The 17,774-nt window shown below is 37.5% G+C and overlaps 1 protein-coding gene across 1 annotated transcript in view; it reads left to right on the top strand.

The window, feature by feature from the left end:
- RUNDC3B (RUN domain containing 3B) overlaps positions 1-16,617 on the top strand; it is a 55,118-nt gene extending 38,501 nt beyond the window's left edge. Inside the window, exons 9-11 of the mRNA XM_075082764.1 lie at positions 11,055-11,201; positions 11,570-11,685; positions 14,156-16,617. Of these exons, the coding sequence (XP_074938865.1) occupies positions 11,055-11,201; positions 11,570-11,685; positions 14,156-14,301 (409 nt within the window). The 3' untranslated portion in view covers positions 14,302-16,617. The remainder of the gene's footprint in view (positions 1-11,054; positions 11,202-11,569; positions 11,686-14,155) is intronic.
- Positions 16,618-17,774: the final 1,157 nt, after the last annotated feature.

Here is a 17,774-nt window from a genome sequence, read left to right on the forward strand (position 1 = left end):
TCTGGTGTTTTGTGGAGGGGCATGTGGAAGGAAGGAAATTTGAGAAAACTTTTCTATGTTTGGAATTCTGTCTTTGGTTATGGCACAAATAAGACTCATATTGTAGGGACGGTCGCATCTTACATTTAATTATACAGACAAGCCTAATACAGAGTTCTTCGTATGTTTTAGCAAATCTTAAAGCTAGATATATTTAATTTGCCTGGCTGTTGCTTCAAAATTGGTCAGTCTTTTCGAGACCCAAACAGTACTTGTACTCCATTCTTAATATTTTAATATAACTGTCTGATAGATTCAGCAATACTGCAGTTCCTATCTGGATAATACAAATGTATTTGTAAAGACAGGAAATAACAGTTCAGTTGCAACCCTGAGAGACTGTTTGCTTCAGTGATGTTCTTTAATTACAGTTAATGTTCTGTGTCTGTTTCCATTCCTGAGTTGTACACAGCCTGCCACTATATGCTTCACTATTTTCCAGGCATCTACTGTTGGAGTACTCTGTCCACACACCTATTTTTCCCTGTACTGCATTGAGCTCAGGCTAATGCATCCTGCCTTTGAGAAGTCCATCAGCTCATTCTCAGCAGCACCTGAACATAGCCACAATGCAGTGGTGAGGCCGCACCTCAAATACTGGATCCAGTTTTGGGCCCCTCAGTACAAGGAGGACATTGAGTTGCTGGAACGTGTCCAGAGAAGGGCAACAAAGCTGCTGAAGGGTCTGGAGAGCAGGTCTTCTGAGGAGTGGCTGAGGGAACTGGGCTTGTTTAGTCTGGAGAAAAGGCAGCTGAGGGGAGACCTTATCACTCTCTACAACTGCCTGAAAGGAGGCTGTAGTGAGGTGGGTGTTGGTCTCTTCTCCCAGGTTAACTAGTGATAGGATAGGATGAGAGGAAATGGCCTCAGGTTGCACCAGGGGAGGTTTAGGTTGGATATTAGGAAAAATGTCTTTATGAAAGAGTGGTCAGGCATTGGAACAGGCTGCCCAGAGAGGTGGTGGAGTCACCATCCCTGGAGGTGTTCAACAAATGTGTAGACTTGGTACTTTGAGACATGGTTTAGGAGACATGGTAGTGTTGGGTTGATGGTTGAACTTGATGATCCTAAGAGGTCTTTTCCAGCCTTAATGATTCTGTGATTATATGACAGTAGTTCCATGAAAGCAGCACGCCAGAGTAAATTCATGCATGTTTAAGTCTAGGCAAAATGAGCTTCTCTTTTTCAAATACACCATGATCTCTCAGATCTATTATGGAGTACTTAAAGGAAGTTTTACTATATTCGTTGTAGTAAAGATGATTCCTTTCCAAAGATTGATCATGCCCCACTTGGTTAAAGAACTTGCTTATGAAAATAGTATTTGTGCTTTTCCTGGCTTTGTCAAGATTCTGTTTGTAAATGCTCTAGAGCCTTCAGAGTGCTGACAAATATTCTGCCTGAGAGCAGGCAGGGGAGGGTCACAGATGAAGACAAAATATTGTAGACCATGTAGGCTATAAATGCTGTCAGGGACAATGTAGAGAAAAGCTTGTCTGAGGAAACAGAAGCAGAAGAGTCTGAGCACAGGCTTTGACATTTACCCTGTGCTTTCTGTCTCCTTGTGAGTAAAACTTTAAATGTAAATTGCCTGGCTTTGTAATCCTCGCTCAAAAATTAAATCATGTGGAGAAATAGGAAAGCTGGATGACTTCTTTAGCACTCTTACCTTCATTTTCAGATAGTCTCCTTGTAAGGCTTTTAAAGAAACTGAATTCCTCAGCTGCGTAAGTACAGTAAATCCAATTTGTTGTGGCTGCCTTATTTTCTCACTGAAGGGAAGTGGGAGATTTAAAATTTAATGTTTGATCTTATTGGTGAACTTCTTTCTTAGAATGTCAAAACTGAGAATGCTAATCCTTCTTTCCTTTTAAAGCTTTTGTGGATCCTTGCTATCAAACCATAATTCACATTAGCCATGCTTTTATTTGTAATGCTTCCTGTATGTTTTCTGTCTCCCTCAAGTTTGCAGCAGCAGTTTTAAATCTTTCATATTGCATTCTGGTCTGTGTTCAGCTCCCCCTTTTCTCAACTTGTCTGTACTTTTTTTTTAAACAGCCTAGAAAAAAATATCGCATGTTTTGACAGATGTTGAAACTGTTTTGCTTTGGCAGTGTTTTAGATTTCGTTTTTGTGGAATTCTTCCTTTTGAAGTTTGTTTCAGTATCGTATGCCTGTTCTGTTTTACAACGGTGTGGACAGACAGCAAGAAGGATTGTTCCGTTTTCAGTGAGGTGGAAACCTGTGAAGACATGGGAGTTTCCTTTTTGCTTGAACGTATAACTAGGAAAAGTTCAGCTGGGTGTAATACATGGACAGACTGACTCCTGCAGTTCAGAGTGGAGCATTCAGAATGAGGCACAGCAAAGAAATATGCAGGATTAATTGCAGCCAAGCCTCCGACATAGTGGAGGACACCCTGTTCTTAGGGCAGAGGGACTGCATGGGTTTATTGCACAGCAGGGAGCCAAATGTTTCTGGATTTGTAGCAGCCTGAAGAAAAGGACTTACTCTGCAAGATGCAGTAGATAATGAGAGATATCTTTTTAAACTCTTACAGTTTAATATCTCTTTCTGAACTTTTAAAAAGGGGCTTTAAAAGGTTTATCTTAAAATAACCCTTACATTTAAAAAAAGTTAAAAGCTTTTGAAGTTACTGATGTCTTCAAGGACAAGGTGTGTTGGTATATTTACAGCAAAATGCTGGCTGACTCCAAAGTTAAAAATACTTGTTTTTGTAAGGAGTCTCTCCTTTGTGCTCTCTTTACTCTCCCCTGCCTGCCCCGTCCAGTGGGTTAGACAATCATAAGGACTTTCCTTTGATCATTTTGCATACTTAATGACATTAGCATGGCAATGTGTCCCCTTCTTTGAGTCTCTAGTGTGTAATACTAAAATCAGTTTTTACAGTGGTATCCTTTCTGTTTTCTCCCATGGCTACACTTCTGTGGATAAAGGTAGCGAGCAAGAAAGCTTTAAGTTACTTCTCTTCAAGGTGCATAATTCATGCATTCCGTGAAGTTCAATACCAAACTAAATGGACTTGAAATGACAAATAGTAAAAATGTAACCAGTTTTTGTAAGGGTAGAAGAATAGTGACAGATTAGAATGGTGAGGAGAAGCTAGTTCTGTATTTGTAGAGATATTACTCTATCACGAATATACTTAAGCAATCTCTCTAAGATTCTTTAGACAAAAGAAATTGATATTTAAGTTATCTTAGATTTCAGTTTTATTTGTCTATATTGGTTTAAATAAATTAGATCAAGAATTAATTTTCATCCAGTAAAAAGGAATAGAAAAATCCATTTTATACATCCAAAACAAAATTAAGTTTCTCTAAAATACAAATAGTTTGACCAAAAAAAAAAGGTGAGTTACAGGTCAGTTTGCGTACACACACAGTCACAGAAATGTTTGGGTTTTGTTTAAACTACCAGGAAGAACTTATGTGGCTTGCAGCATTTTTTTAATTTATTTTTTGAAACCAACACGATCTTCTATCCTTCAAAGTCAGTCAACATTCCCATATTCACTATTTTGTAATTAGAAACATGGTATTCTGAAGGAGCTTATATGCTGGTTTTAGCAAATACTTGTCTATGTAGAAGATCCATCTTACAGTTATAATGTTGGATATCTCTGCTGCAACTCTTTCTGGCTTAATATGTGAGTAGAAGTTTAAAAGTGGTTGTTCTGTCAATCCAAAGTTTACCCAACCATTTTGCGGTTGATACTGCTGCTTTTACTGAACCCAAGGAAAGCATGTTAAAATGGCAAAAAATTATTGAGAAGACTACTGGTTTTGGTGATGTTTTCCTGATCTGTTCTGAAGGAAGATCTTGATGTGCCCCCCACTCCTATAGAAATGTTCCTTTAAAAGGAGTTCAGCTACAGACAGATAATTTGTTAATTTGTATTTACATGACTGACATGGGGGGGAATCCTTGAATGACAAGCTCTGTTTGAGAGGATATTTACTAAAGGCAAATTTGATAATCCTCAAAAAAATGCTTTTCGCTAAGAGTCCTCCATTTTCCAGCAGAATGGATCTGATAGTTGGTTTACTTTTTTATTAGTTTGGTTGCTAGTCAAGTTTAGTATTTTTTCCTGTTTTCAATCAAGACCTACTATCTGGGGAAAATCGTTCTGCCTGTTATCCTCCTCCAAGGGAAGCAGACCTGGTTATTTGTCCAAGGACATGAAGAGTTTCAGTCATGCACTGCAGTACTATTTTAATGAACGCATAGAAAGTTAACATACTGTAGTGTTTTTTGATCTGTTCTGGATGTCTGTATTCTGAAAGAACATTTCCACCATAGTTAGACTAGAACTCAAGAGTCAAGCTGCTGGGATTTCTGCCAATATAAGCTTATCCAAGTTACTCCGGAGATCGAGGAGATCAAAGGCTATATGAAATGGATGACAGTAATTTTGTTGTTGGAGGATATATTTCAAGATCTCTAGGAGATAATAAAGGAGGACTAAAAAGATTGCTGAAGAAGCTTCAAGGGAACGTATTCTGTAGCACAACTAGTACTGTTGCTGTGACACATGAAGATCTGTTGGCCAGTCAGAAAGAGTAAGAAAATACGGTGTGGTAGGACATACCTGCTTTTTTTTCACTGCAGCGGCTGCCATTAGAAAGTCTGCTGGGATCTAACTGCTCTGGCATCTAATTTGGGGAATACTGTGTCTGTGCACAGGGCACAAAGCTGAGAGTGGTGATATATTGCAGCATCAAAAGCTACTGGTAAGTAACTCATTTTCATACCTGCTGATCTAATTTCTCAAAGTCCAATGACATACCAGTCCAGACAGCTCACTGTCTTGCTACAGTACTGACAATTTGAGAGTTCCCTTTTATTTTAGAGTTGCTCTTACAGATTTTAGTTACATTCATGTATGCTATCAGTTTGAGTTTGCATTCCATATTTCCTGTCCTAAATAAAAGTTTTAAAGCTTGTTCTTTCTTATTCAAATGTTTTTATTTTTTTTTTAAGCTTTTATTTTCACTTTTACTTTTCACTACTCAGGTAGTTCTTGAACTGGAGCACTCATCTGATATAATTCCCTTTCTTAGGGAATTAGTCTGTTTGGTTTATTTCCTGTCTTCATCTGCTGGTAGGAGGGCAAATTGCCAACTGGACTGGCATTTTCTGGATTTGGAGAAATTAAACTTGCAGGTAAGAAATTACTGGTTTTTCATAGGTATAATTGGAAACAGAATTGACTTTTTGTCTATTAAAAAAGTCTGTGTAAATGGGTCTTTCAGAACAGGCCTCTAATGGCATGAATCTGGATTTGATCCAGGGGAAATTGGAAATCCAATCTAGTGGAAAAGAGACTAAACATTTTAGTTACTAAGATAAGGCTTTTCTATATTAGCTTGGACTAAACTTGAGGTTTTTATTTACTTAATTATTTTTAAGTTCCCAGAGGTAATAAAGTAAAGTAAGTGACCAGAGATAATCACCTTTTATATCATTTCTGTTCTGCATGCAGGAGCCCCATGTACAGGTTGTCTTTGTTGTCCCCATCCCCCACTCTGTGCACATCAAGTCAGGTCACACTTTGAAGATACAGAAATCTTAGATGGTTAATTCAAAGGAGTAATTTCTTATCCTTTTAAGAGGTAGCTGAGCTGCCAAAAGTGATGCTAATGCAAATAGAAGTTTGAGGGGTTACCTTATGAACTAAATTTTTAAAAAAACACACACAAAAAAAGAAAAACTTTTAAAAAATTTTAAAAATTGACCATTTTGATGATCAATTTTCAGAGTGGCTCCTATGTGATTGTACCAGAAAAAGTGAAAGGGCAGCATACTGTGGAGCAGGAATTGAAATGAGCAGTATTTGTCAATTGCATTTTATCACTATAAGCGTACCATACATAATGATATTCTGCTTGTGCTTAATAAATAATCTCAAAATAATAAATCATGAAATAAACATCTCAATAATAGAAGTTGAGGAAGTCAACAAGTAAATATTCTGGAGAGTACATGACAGAGAGAGGGCCACTGAAGACTAGTGGAGAAGGATGTTTATCGGAAGACTTCACTAATCTCACTTTTCCCTACTTCTTAAATACACAATTAAAGGACTGAAAGTCAAAGGCATGCAGAGACATTTCTGGGAATAGCTGTTTAAACCTGATGTTAATACTCCAGCTGTTGCTATTATTCTTGAATAAAATCAAGTAAATTTACAGGCCTGGAGGGAGTGTATGTATCTGCACTTGAAGCAGGCAGTTATTCCTAACTTTGGAGTATGTTAGTTCTGATTAGTTAATGAACCATCAGTATTTTTTTGTAGTAGGCAGGAATTCATTAGCAGGATGTTTTTACTGAATATTTTTCTTTAAGAGGAGGTCAATTTTAAATAGTGTTTCCTGATGTAGAGAACAAAAATGTATAAATATCAGCCAAATATTTTAGTTTTTGATGATGTATTCTAGTACTAAGGTGATGTTCTCTCTCTTTTGCTGCTTGTTTTTCAAAACAAGTTGTTAGTTGCAGTAGTATTTTGAATTTCTGTGGAATTTTTCTTTTTTTAGGTATAAACCACCACAATTTAAATGTCCTAACTTAAACAGGGTAGTTGGGGCTAACACGTTGAGACTGTGGGTATTGTACTTCTCTTATATATGTGCATTATGGAAAAATCTATGCTGTGAAGTAATACAAAGTGTAAAACCAGTTTTTTGAAAATGTGTTCCATCTCCAGCATTGCCGATGCCTCTCTCCTGTAATAAATCCCAACTAGCATTTTGCTGGGTTTGCCTCACCATTTTTCAGTATGAAAATAGCAATTCAGCAATTACTTCCAAAGGAATTAGAAATATTCTCTCTGCCTGCCATCTCTTCAGTATTTCTTTATTTTTGTAATGTTTTTCAGAATTTTAAAGACGATATGAAGTTACCATATAAAAATATTTGTTGGGGTGAGGACTGCTTAAGGCACAAATGTTGAGAGCAAGAGAAAAAGAATTGTTTTCTTTCTGCAGTTCAGAAAAGAGAGCTTCTACTACTTTTTTCCAGCAAGGTTAAAAGAGATGGAAATGATTGTCGGTAGAGGAGGTACCAGTTAGTGGATGGGGAGAAAAAGTTCACAGGCTTTCATTGCCTGTTGTTGCATATGCTCGTTTGCTTGTTTTCACTCAAACTTAATTGTGTTTCCTTCTTTTTTTAACTTCTCTCTAGAGTAAACCCTTCTGTCTCTTTTCCTTTTCCTCTTCCCTTTTCGGAATGTCCGTGCTTTTATTCCTTTATTAAATGGCTTAACATATTGTCTACAAATCTTATCTTGTGTCGTCCTTAAATCATCACAGCTACAAAACCTATAGAACAATATTTTGTTGTATTTTATTTAAAAATAGAACTGCATACTTCATACTTGTGATCTGCAGTGTTATTCTTATGAACTATTCTGGATTTTGTTCCATATAAGTTATGCAGTAGTTTCCTTCATAAAATCTAGGCTTTGCAACTTGGTCTACAGTTGTTCAGGTCATTCTGATTTGCAGCTGGTGTTTCTCACCAGCGGTTCATTCTTGGGAACAGAAGCAATAGAATAAAATCTGTTTTGTACATAGGCCTTTCCTGTTTGTTTTGCTACAGACCAGCATTTTATGTAGAAGCTTATATATTACATTAAATTATTTTTATGTGACATTTTGTTAATTTTTGAAATATTTCCCAGTCAAGGCCCAAAGAGTTCAGTAGTTCCTTTTTTTTGTGTGTAAAATCACAGAAAGTACTAGTTTTACATGTCATTCTTGAATATTTAGTGAAACTGGTAAATTTCACTAATATCCCTATTTGCCATTTGTATCTCTCCACCAGTTCTTCATTTCTTATTTTTGCTCTATGAAGACTTTATTCCAATTTTTCCTTTGAAAGCTTTTATATGCTAAACTTATTTTGCTATACCAACAAGTGAATAAATTTTAATGGTAATATTCTTCTTTTGGTTAAACAGCCTGACAATAAACACAGAGGAGAGCTCATAATCTTCATTGTACTCATTGCGATCATTATGAAAAGTCCTGCCTCAAACCCTGCAGTATGGCAGCTGAGAGTTGGCCAGCACTCGTTAGAGTGTTTGCATTCTGAGGAACAAGAGTGCTACTGTAGAAATTTGGTCTGCCTTGGATAAAATAAGATGTCTTTTGAGAGCTCCTAACTTCTAAGAAAGAGCTCCTCTTGTCTGGCCAAGGGTAGGACAGCACTCAATCTCGTACAGCATTTTTTTCACATTGACTGATTTGGAATTTAAATTATTTTTTTCATTAAAACGTGATGATATTTCCTTCCTTTTTAACTCCTTTCTATAGTAAATGCTTTTGTCTCCATTTCTTTTCCTCTTCCTGTTTTTGAATATTTTTAGCAGGATCATTTTTGCGTCAATTTCAGAGGTGCAAATCAGATGCAAAATTGAAGATTTGCATCAATCAATTGGTGACTAAGAGTTTGAGGATGATGTATGCTGTGTAGATGTGGCACTTAGGGACACGGTTTAGTGGTGGACTTGGCCATGTTAGGTTTATGGTTGGACTTGATGATCTTAAGGGTCTTTTCCGACCTAAATGAGTCTATGATTCTGTGCAGTTTAATACTTTGACTCTTAAAATAAGTCTGGTTAATACGCATAAATTGATACTGCCTTTGTTTATCTTGAGAGAATTGTTGTTTGCAAGCAGTGCCTTTAACAAGTCTCTGCTGCAGTGGGCTCTTATGATACTTTAAAAATGGCTGCAAGAGAGCAAACAGCTAAATAATCTACAAGGCTGAAAAAATAGGTGGTAACTACCAGCACCTGCTGTGAATATTTTGTCTAACTTACTATTGTCTATACTACTATTTTATGTATACTGAATGCTGTGTTTTATTTTATATAGTCAGAGTTATTTTTACATTTTTTTTTTAAGATTCAAAACAAAAGCACAAAAGTTTTAAGAGGGGCATAGTAACTTCTGTATCCTACCTGATGCCTGGTTTTCTTCCTGAGCATGGCAGAGTGGTCTACTGGAACTGTCTTTAAATGTTGTTATGCTAAAATCCCTGGAGCAGTTTGGCTAGGCTTTCTTTCAGAATTTCTTTGCCCACACAAAGGGTGAAATTTCAGGTTACTACAGCATAAAGATTTGTGGAAAAAGCCTCAGTGTAGAAACCTATGTGAAATGCTAAATCTCCACTATTAGCAATTTGTCTGTAGATGTGTGGTTTTGTCGTCTTTGCTCAGCATGTTTGTTTAAGAACAACTTAACGCTGCTGCTGAGCTGTCTGATGATAACACACAGGAGTTGTCCAAATAGGAATTTACACGTGTGTTGTATGTGTATGAATTTGCATTTAGTTACTGGGTGCACAGTTCCTAATACAAACTGTGTCCTGTTACAAAACTTCTATAAAAGCATACAAGAAGCCCTTCTGAGTGCGGAGGTGAAGTGGAGTAACTGGCTAACGTCACAAGAACTTGCAAGGTCAGAGTTTCGGTTTCCTCAAATCAAGCCTCTAAGAGAGCTGTTTAATGCTTGATGTACCCCATGGGATTAGGGGAATTACATGGGGAAGCGAATACCATACAAGATATTTGAAGTTATTGCGAGATTTGGGTTATTAAAGTGGTAATTCCTATAGACTCCTGAGAGAGGATGGTCAGGGGGTGAGATCCCAGGGAAGAAAAGTTGACTGCTTATTTGTGTGAACGCTGGGGGAATTCATCACCTTGAGAAAAGTTTCTTGAATGTAGTTTTATTCACTGTGGTGTTTCGCCACATTCTCTTGCAAAATTGCTGTACATCTGTTTCCTCTTTCAAACTCGGCTACTAAAAATTCCTTACTGAGCTCGCTATTGTCTTACCTTGTTTTGTGGGAAATTTTGGTTCTTTAGGTGGTTTTATGTGCCCTTACTGAGGTTCTTGTCTAAACAGTCAGACACCACAGGAATAAAAACTGCATTGGAAAAACAGACCTGTGGACAATGTTATTTGTGAATTCACGTAAATGTGTGCATACTGTGAATAGTTATTTCACATGCTGTGCAGTTTGGCATTTCAGATAACAACAACTGAACTCCTCAGTACATTTTTTTTATGGAGAGATATGTAACATTAGCTATTTGCTTCAGGCCACGGATAGTCAAACGTGTTGTAAAGCAGCATTTTACTATTGCCTAGTATTTCGTGGATTGAAGGATTTATGGTTTAACAAGCAATATTACTTTTGTTTCTAGAGTTATTCTACAGCAATGTAAGGGTAGGTGGGAGGTTGCCTTGTACTATTGGAAAACAGCTGATCTTGTCTTGGAGCCTGAAGAACCATGTGCTTTCCTTACTTTTGGCAGATGATTTCCAATATTGGCATATTAGCTTCCTCATTTCCAGAATTGTAGAAAACTGGTCTGCTTCATGAGAATATGAGGCAAAACTCATTTGAACGTGTAAGGTACTCAGTTAACACGTTTTCTCTAATTTAAAAACATAAACTCCTAGAAACTGTAAGGTGGTAGAAAACAGAATAACTGTGTTATATTTCACCTGCAAGCATATAATGGAATTAACATGTCTGGGTTTTAGTTCATTCTGTGAAAGTATTGGGGGTGGGGGAGGGGTGGGGGTGGGTGTACAGACTGCAGAAAAAATTGGGGGGGGGGCGCCATACATCATATTCCCATAGTTGGTTTGCAAAACAGTTGGTTTGCAAACCAATTGGTGTGTTAATTACCATCATGCTGGCAGAAAGAATCTTTAGAATGCAGGTGGGTTTTTATTGCTTTTGCAGAAAGATTCTAATTTCAACTTTTTTCTGTTCCTAAATATGTCTCAATAGGTTTCTAAGTTGCTTCCCCTCGGAAAAATGAACAGTTTAAGATGCTGTATGAAAACTGTGATATGTTGGTCACTCAAAGTAGAACATTAACTTGGTCATGACTTTGTCCGGTTTTTCTTGTTGTATCTTAAAGAATTGCATTTAATAGACTGACGTTTCCTGTTTTTTGGTATTCACAGGACTGTGTTAAAGAATAATGACTTGAGATCACGACAAGAATTAACTACTCACCTCACCAATCAGTGGCCTTCCCCAGGAGCTCTGGATGTCAATGCTGTTGCCTTGGACACTCTACTCTATAGAAAACACAATCAACAATGGGATGAGTAAGTTGCATATTTATTTTGATTCACCTTTAGAAGAAGAAGGCAAAATGATACATTTCCCTTAGCACACTCTGATTTGCATTCTATTGGAATTACCTGTTACAATGTACAAGGATCAGCTGGCAGAAGAATCAGTTTCTCTTGCTTACCATAAAAATTTCCTCCTTTTGAATAAAACAAAATAAACAAAAAATGGAAATCATTGCGTTAGGAAAAAACAGTGTTTTAGGAAACAAACAAAAAAATAGAGTGTTTAAGAGGAGAAAGATCAACTGCCTAGGGTTTTTTTAGAAGACTTTTTAAGGAGGAATGAAGATAACTAGTTAGATCTTTAAATGTGTTACTATTAAATATTACTTGCTTTGCAGGAAAAGTTTTCAAAGTCTGGACCAACTTTCAGCAGATGTTAGTCTTTCTCAATCCTCTCTGGATCCAGGCCACTCACAGGATGGGAAGCAGGATGGAATGAACTTGTTAAATGAAGGTACAGAGCCAGTCTAGGGGCTTCGGTTTTTTTGTTCTTCGTAGCTCTGATCTTCAGCCCCTCTGAGATGAATTTTCAGTGTGAACAAAATATGCATTGAACAGTGTATTTTTCATTGTTATGCAAATTGCTTCAGTTTACCTAAGGACTGTACTTCAAATAGGTTTGGATTTATGAAGATGCCCTCCCTACCCCTCTATCCCCGCTCCCTCCCAATAATTACAAGACTTTGTGCAATATTTAAAGCTAAGGTTCAAGTATGTTGCATATCTTCCTTCTCCATCACAGAACCAGAGACGACCGAGCTACAAGGAGGATCTTCTGTCATCTTTCTGCTATAACTAACTCAAACCTTTTGAGTTCTTTAAGTTTGCTTTTTTTGTTTCTCAAAAGAAAGATTAAAGGCACTGAATTTGCAACTACCACCGTCATTCTTACACCTTGCATTCAGCGTTTATCTGTGGAGATGCAGCCTGACAGTGTTTCTGTTAAAATAGAGAGAGGAACGTGATATGAACCATGCTAGTATATAAATGTAATACACACACATCCCCTTTCAAAGTGTGTATGCTTATCAAAGGTTGGCTGCTCCATCTTGTGGGCAGTTGTGAAAAGCAGAAAAATGCTGGAAGACTTCTGAAATAGTAGTATTTCAGGTACAGAACATAAATTGCTATAAAATTTCCTTCTTGTATCTCATCAAATGCTAACTTTAAATAGACTTGACAATACAGAGCCGTAGTAGTTCATAACTGTAAAATTTTTTTGGTTTTAAAATATCAAGGATGGAAAATTTAGAACTTTTTTTAAAAACTGGAAACAGTCTTAAGACCTAAATTATTTCAGGTAGGAATAGAATCAGCATGGCTATTTTGAAGAGAGTTCTTGTGTAGATCTACTTTCAACTGTTATTTTGCAATATTAGTCATTTTAAATTATACTTTGTTTTATCTACTGTAAATTAAGGTGTGTCAAAACTACTGATAATAATAGTTTAGGCTTTGTTTTCAAGACTCTGTCTCTAAAGGTAGCACAACATCTCACTTCTAAATTACTGAGGTTCATTAGTACCTAAGCTTTAATATAATTTTCCAGGACACGGCATGTGTTCCTGCTGTTCAAATCCCTCTGGTCTAACTCTCAGTATGGCAGTTTTAATTAAAAGATCAGAAGTAGTAAACTTTCACATTATTGTTAAGCCCACTCATGTAGTTGGATTTTTAGCTTCACTCTTGTTGAACTCAAGGGTTGTGCCCAAACAGTGTTACACTGCTCTTTGTGTTTATGTCCTCAAATTGAATGTAGTCTTTAACGGGTAGTTTTTATGGGAATAAAGATTTTTCTAAAAGGGGAAATTTTTTAAAAAAGCTGATCTAGTTCACTCTTTAGGGAAAGCTGTTCAGTCACTTGAAAAAAGCTCAGCAGAGGCGTGATCTAAAATCTACTGGAAACTGCTAATAAGAACCATGAATGATGCAAGAGCACTACATCTCACTTGTTTTTTCCATAATGAATTGTTGGGCAGGGCGCAGTTTGGGTTGTTTGGTTTTCTCTTACATCCTTCTCATGAGAATAAAACTCTTCTGTCAGGGACAGGAGACACAATTTTACAAAATGCTACTTTATAGGTGTGATTTTAAAAAATTTTGGTAGACCGGCTTATCGATAAAATCTTGTGCCTGTGACCTTTTTAAGTTGATTTTAATCTTTAGTTTAAGGTGATCTTTTCTATTCTGCAGGTGATCCAGGAGGATGAAATAGGGAGATGCTGGTAGATCAAATTCTTTATAATGCAATTTATTACCAGAGTTGGCACAAAATAATTTGAATGGATATTCTGAGAAGGGAAGACATAAAATAAATACAAAAATTGTCCAGTGCAGTCTTATATCCGTAGGTACATTTCATGTTAACTGTCAAGTGCATTTGGATGACAGGTCAGATACTTGCACTGCCACTCTTGCACTGTAGAGTTCTTTCTAGTGGCTGGAGCATAATGTACTTCAAATTACCAAGGTTTAAAAAACAAAACGTGTGTTTTACCTGGAATTGGGATATATTTCCGTCAATTCTACTCCATTCTGAGGGATTCAAAATTAGACCTCTGGTACTGATGTTGTATTAGTTATGTCACTTCCATTATATACAATGTACTCAACTAAAACAGAATTTAGTAACTTCTGTTCTCCATGTAGTCAGTGGAGCCTCTGAATCTCCCTCTGTAGGAGACTGTCTGCAGGCCAGCCTTTAGTGCGCGGTAGGGATGTGGTTACCATCTGGACAGGGAAGGTATGGCATAAATTACGTGCCTTCCTAATTGCATTTATGAAGCATGCATGTGCTGAAGCAGTAATACGTGATCCATAATAGTGTAGATGAAACAGTTCTTTTTTTCTATTCCCTCATTTTTTGCTGTCAGGTCATCTTGTGCCATAAACATGATTAACTTAATTCCTGTTTTTCTTAACAGGGAAGGAAGACACCCCATCTTTGCTTGGTCTTTGTGGCTCTCTTACTTCAGTGGCAAGCTACAAATCTCTCACAAGTCTGAAATCAAGTGAATATCTTGCAAGTCCCACAACAGAGATGACAAGTCCAGGCTTAACACCATCTTGAGATGCACACAAGGAGGAAGAGCTTTGTGTTGTACGTGTTTGGTTTATTTTCCATAAAATGACTTGCAATGAGGACTGCTAGTTCTAAGTTAAAAAGCAAGCAGCTTTATTTTTTGTTTTCATGGTTACCTGTTTAAAAATTCACAGATTCTGTCAGTTTTCATTCAAACTCTGTTTGGTTTTTTTCCCCCCAAAGGACTTTTCAGATTTTCTATTTTAGTCTTGAGTTATTTAAACGTTTTGATCAGGTACAGGACATATAATTTGATGCTTATGACTGATTTTTAAAATGAAACAGTTGGAAATCAGTCCCCTACTTAACTGCCATGAACTTTGTTTCTCCTTGCAATGGCCTGGCCCTACTTTAGCCATGGTGCTTCTCTGCAGTACGTTAAATATCTATCAACTCTTGCAGAACAGACAGGGAATCCTTAACACCAGTCTTTGTAGGCAAATAAATATTTTACCTAAAAATCCAGCTTTTCATCTGTGTATGTCGCATAGGACTTCAAATAGCGTATTTAACCTACCAACAGCTCTTCTCAAGTTGTCGCAGTGTTAAATTTTGCATTCCTGTTAGTATCATGGCACATAGGAGATGTCCGAATTGCACTGAAGAATCACACTGAAACACTTACAGATTCTCGAAGCTGCATGTGAATAACAAGTGTAAGTTGATCATCTAAATCAAGCATACTTAGCAATTTGTACATGCTGAGGAAACTCGCTGAATGCTTTTGAGTGACCTGAGTTGCAGATAATCAAACACTATACGAGACCTTTCTTGGTTTATTGGCCTTGCTGGAAAGATGGGGACTAAGGGTGGCGGGGTTAGCACCTTGGGATGCGTCAATTGTGCGTTTATTGGCAAGATCCCAGGGAGAGTAAAAAAGGGGGAAAGAAAGACAACGTAATGACAGTGGGCTCATGTTAAAGATTTTTCTCATTCCCGTAGTAGCGCAGTAGGTATTTTTCTTGATTAGGTAATAGGGCAGAAGTTATTTCAGTCAGTTTTCTCAAATTACTTGCCATTGGTTTAAATTACTGATAGAAAAAAAAAAAGGGAGAAATTTTTTAAAATGAAACTAACCTTTCCAGATTACCCTACAGTTTCAAAGTTTGCAAATTAATTTTTGAATTGCAAACTATATTCTTAATTCTTTGTAAGATACAATTTTGCTAATCAAGGTAATGCTTATCAGTACAGTTAGTAACTTTTTAAAGAAAACTTAAATGCATGTAGGTACGTTGTATTTATAAGTGCTAGGGAAAATGCTTTTTTGTGCCAAAGAAGTTTCATAAATTGTTTACATGAGTAGCTGCAATACAAGACAGATTTTTAATTATTGCTTACTCTTACGTGTTTACAGCATGTCACTACACTCTGTACGGTTTTAGTTGATTTGCCTCTTGTAATGGTACCCTGGCACTACTACTGTAACCTGGTCATCTCCTGGCGGGCTTGAAAGAAAGAGGATTCATTGTTGCCTTTACTAAAAACTACAGGAAATGTTTAGCCTTTGCAAGGATGAGGCTACGCATCTCGGGAACTCAGCGCACTGCTGGATTTGGCTGGAGGAGATTCAAGGTACATCTTCTCATCTCTCTAGTCCGCAGTGCTGGAGGTTACTTCATCGTGGCCAGGTAAACAACTACTGATGCCATTTTAATGCAGATTTTTAAAGCAGCTTAGCAAAATCCACCAGACCTTGTCTTTCAAGCCCTCATGTACCCACCCAGTTAATTTCTCTGTAATATATTCTGACCATAAAATCCTTTGATACACTGTCAGAATGCCCATTAGTTCAGGTAACTGGGTTTTTTTTTTTTGTTATCACATTAAGCACCTGTTCTCTCATGGCAGTTGAGTAACATTATTAAAAACTAATTTGTAAACTAAGATGCATTTTTACTATGAGTACGGTGAGGGAATCCAGATTCCACAAGTTAATGTTCTACATCAGGGTACGGTGATTTAATTGGTCTTGTTTGCTGTTAAACACCTCTACATCCCACTGCATCAGTATTTTGGAGGGGGCTGTAATCATGATCTTCAGTCATGTTTGCTGATGGCTCTTTTCTTGGAGCTACTGGTGTGAAATTCATGTGACATTTAACTGAAGTCTTTTATGTAGTCTGACGCCACTGTGAGTTTCTGGGTGTCATTTTGTGCATGGGAAATCAGTTACGTGTGTCCTTCTGAGTTCTAAACACTTTCAATTTTCTGGAAAAATTATTAAAAATACCAAAACTGTATGTTTTATTGCCTTGACGTTCCATAAATGTTGCATGTAAATTAAACATTTTCTATCATCCCTAATCACTAGTTTTTGTCTCTGTTTTAATCATACAGGATAAAATAAGACCATTTGGCAAATTACAGTATTACTGAGCTTATAGAAAATCCTTCTCTTGCAAAAGAGGGAGACTTTGTTTTTGTTGCTCTATTCCATTCAATGGGGTCCAAAATCTGCTGTTTATACTTTCTTTCCTTTAGGCCTTATTTTGAGGTTGCAGGGTAAAATTACTTCGAAAATCACAATGGTGGAAGAGTGTCAAATATCTCCTATGGCAATGCCTCTTGCCTGCACCGTGTGCTGTAACTGTACCCGACATCTTTACAACTCGAGCATTTTTCAGTGTGTGATGAGTTTGCACCAAGGCCAGACACATGCTGGGATACCTTCGTCATAGAATAGGACTGAAGTCCATTTCTTGGGAAAGCACACCCAGAAGTTGGTGCCTTGATGACCTGACTGCTGAGTTGCTTTTGTACCAGCACCCCTCATTAAAATAGGCAAAAAAAATATAATTCAACCGCTTTATTGAAATGCATGAAAGAAGGGATGTAGTGAGGGCAGTTAAAAAAAAAACAAACTTAAAAAAATCACAGAGAGGAAGCTCTCATTCAGTACGTCACGTGCCTACGGGCAAGGGAGATGCTGCAACCGTTCATCCCCCGTGTGCAGCACTGTGGCAGACAACACTGTGCCTGCAGCAGTGGACTAAATATGCCTTTGCCTTCGGACAGGTACGCCTCTGAGTCAAGCTGGCGCAGAACCACCTGTGTTTATGCCAGCAAACTTGGCCTTCGAAACGACGTGACGCTATACAAGCTGTGCGTGGGGAGCGCTGCCCGGCAGGCAGCCTGGCCCTGCCTCGGAGCTTCGTGGCAGTGACAGCCCGCACCTCCCAAAACCACACGAGGGAGCATTCCTCCAGAACGCCATCACAGGCACTTGTCTTGAGTGCCTGGGCGTGCTTTGATTTCTTAGAAGTATTACCTTCAACTAAAGCTGCTGCAGCACGTATTGCTGCATCCACCTCTAGGTTTCTAATGAGCATGATACACTTCTTCCAGTTTGACCTAAACCGTTTTTCATTTTAAATATACCTGAGAAGAAGCCAAAGACTTTTTAAATATGCATTTACACAAAATATAAAGCTGCAAATAAAAACATTAACAGAATTAAA

The sequence above is a fragment of the Phalacrocorax aristotelis genome, chromosome 2 (genome assembly GCF_949628215.1).
Source record: "Phalacrocorax aristotelis chromosome 2, bGulAri2.1, whole genome shotgun sequence".
NCBI classification, from domain to species: Eukaryota; Metazoa; Chordata; class Aves; order Suliformes; family Phalacrocoracidae; genus Phalacrocorax; species Phalacrocorax aristotelis.